This window comes from Penaeus monodon, chromosome 7, assembly GCF_015228065.2.
Source record: "Penaeus monodon isolate SGIC_2016 chromosome 7, NSTDA_Pmon_1, whole genome shotgun sequence".
Lineage (NCBI taxonomy): Eukaryota > Metazoa > Arthropoda > Malacostraca > Decapoda > Penaeidae > Penaeus > Penaeus monodon.
In genome coordinates this window covers 27602342-27604841 of record NC_051392.1, presented here as the reverse complement: position 1 = coordinate 27604841, position 2500 = coordinate 27602342, and the positions used below count along the sequence as shown (strand labels likewise).

General features: G+C 41.0%; 1 protein-coding gene across 1 annotated transcript in view; it reads left to right on the top strand.

The window, feature by feature from the left end:
* The window catches only part of LOC119575176 (receptor-type tyrosine-protein phosphatase F-like), a 28770-nt gene that overhangs the window by 7469 nt on the left and 18801 nt on the right, over positions 1-2500 (top strand). Inside the window, exons 4-7 of the mRNA XM_037922665.1 lie at positions 1-256; positions 575-853; positions 1075-1212; positions 1748-1891. The exon at positions 1-256 is cut by the window's left edge and continues 35 nt beyond it. Coding sequence (XP_037778593.1) covers positions 1-256; positions 575-853; positions 1075-1212; positions 1748-1891 — 817 coding nt within the window. The remainder of the gene's footprint in view (positions 257-574; positions 854-1074; positions 1213-1747; positions 1892-2500) is intronic.

The window sequence follows — 2500 nt, the reverse complement described above, 5'->3', positions numbered from 1 at the left end:
GAGACCAGCAAATCGGTGTCGCTCACCTGGGCTCAGCCTCTCACAAACTGCCCGGTGTACAATTATAACGTCAGTTGGCTGTGGGAGGCGCTTTGGAACGAGACATTGGCCGACGAGGACTGGGAAACGAGCGGGGAAATGAGTTACACCATCAAAGACATCCGGCCGTACAGCGAAGTTCTAATTTCCATCAGCGGCAAAACTGCATCGGGATACGGTCCGTCGGTAGAGTGCGAGGCTCAGACCGACGAATACTGTAAGTTACGGAGGCGAAACGGTCTCTGTAGTTGTGTTTCTTTGTCGGAGAGACTGGGCAGGTTGAATTAGCATGCCCGCACAACGTTTCGGTGATTTACAATTCACAAAATATGTAATTTTACTCTAGTTAGAGTATCATGTCGGAGGTGACTACATAATCATAATTATAGATATTATCTTTTTCAACATGTCAGCATTTCGGGAGCAATGAATGTGGTTATCTAGGAATCTAAAGTAACAATTTAAAACCACATGTTTCTCACAAATAAAATGTTCGTTATTACTTGAGGCAGCACTTGTGATTACACGTCCGCAGATCCAAGCTCCCCAAAGATCGTCAGTGTAACAGAAGGACCAGACTATTTGTCCGTAACTTGGGAGCCGCCAGAGGAGCCGAACGGAATCATCAAACGGTACAGGATCACTCGAATCGGCGACGCGGAGGTGCTTCAAGAAGAGACAGACGGGAACACTTTGACTAAGAAGCTGTACGGCGTAGAAGCTTGTCAGAACTACACAGTCACCGTTGCTGCAACGACGGCTAAGGGGTTTGGGAATGAATCCAATAAGTGGGAAATTTATGTCACAGGGGAAGGTGAGACGCAGTAGACTGAGGTCCAAAAATTAAGAAAAAAAAGAAAACTCTTGCACTCAAACATAAAACAGGTCACTTATTTTTTTAAGCATTGAGAGAAACGATACTGTTTCTCAATCCAACGCAATACCAATATATTATTGCTGAGCAGTACCGGGTTCATAAGCCCAACTTCAGTTTAACAATCTAGTATTTTCCTAACATATACATCACTGTTGCAGCTCCTTTGGAAACAGTGAGATGCTCTGGAGAAGGTTCCAGAAACTTCACTGTGATCTGGGACCATGGAAGCGTCACCTGCAAGGATCAGAACTACTATATCACCTGGAACTCTACTGTTTTGTGGTCAGATGATGAAGGTAAAGAAACACTATACTCTCGGATAAGATAAATTAGGTAGGCAGGTTGATAGATAGATAGACAGATAGATAAACTGATAGATAGGTTGACAGGCAGATAGACAGATAACCAGAAACACAAACGCAGTAACATGTACACAAAGAAAAATAGGAAAACAACCGCAAGAAGAAATAAACGTTTCGAAATCGTCAAGAATTCAAAATTTACCACTTAATTTTATTTCTTACTATGGCTGTTTTCCTATTCATAGATAAACAGGTTGTTAGCCTGACATACAGATAGACTGACATATTGGTAGATAGTTAAAAAGACAGATAGGTAAGTAGGAAAGTAGGCAGATAGACAGACCGATAGGCAGATAGAAAACTAGATAAATAAACAGATAGACAAAATAGACAGATAAGAAGCTAGATAAATAAATCAAGAGCAGAGAGGCAGAAGAATAGAGAGACAAATGTTTTTTTTTAGGTAGACTAACAGAGATACCGATAGACAGATAGAGAGGGTTTTCTTGAACGGTGCTAGTATTCTCAGACCAAGGTGAAGCAGAAGTTCCCGGAAACGAAACGACGTACGCCTTCCGTGACACGCCGCCCTACACCGAATACACTGTGTGCGTGGCCATCACCAAGGGCGCGGAGGGAAGCGTGTGCTGTGACCACATCACGGCAGAAGATGGTGAGCTTTTGTCAAGAATTGTTGATGGTTTCGCTCTATATAATGTATCTGCTATTTCCCATTTTATTTGATATTTGTTGATTCGACGTTAGCACTATGTGCCATATGTATTTTCTAAACTAAAAGTTATTTAACCTGTTAATAGGTACAACATGGTGCCCCAAGACCATATTTTTACAGCCCTTTATCTTGTGCTATAATCTGTTCATAGTTTCGCTATTATTATTCCGTAAGTCGTGGTGTTTCTCTGAGGTGTCGCATCCACGTTCGAACAGCTGAGATAGAAAATTCGCGTTTGTTTGTTTCAACTCGAGTAATTACTAGCTGGGTGATCTCAAGGAGGCTGAATAAAAAACAAATCTAGGAACTTACTCCTATTATATGTACTGCATGTTATCTGATATCTTGAAAAAATCTTGTTCATTCTGATGAAATGTGCAGTTCATATCGCTCTCTCCTTTAATTTGTCATTTATCCAATCTTTGTTTCCTTCTATTTGCCAATGCACATCCGTTTACAGTATGTACGTTGGTGTAGATAAACATGGGATACTTTTTTTTCGTCAGATCCAACCGCTGATTCAATAAATAGAAAATATGCTAAGTTTAC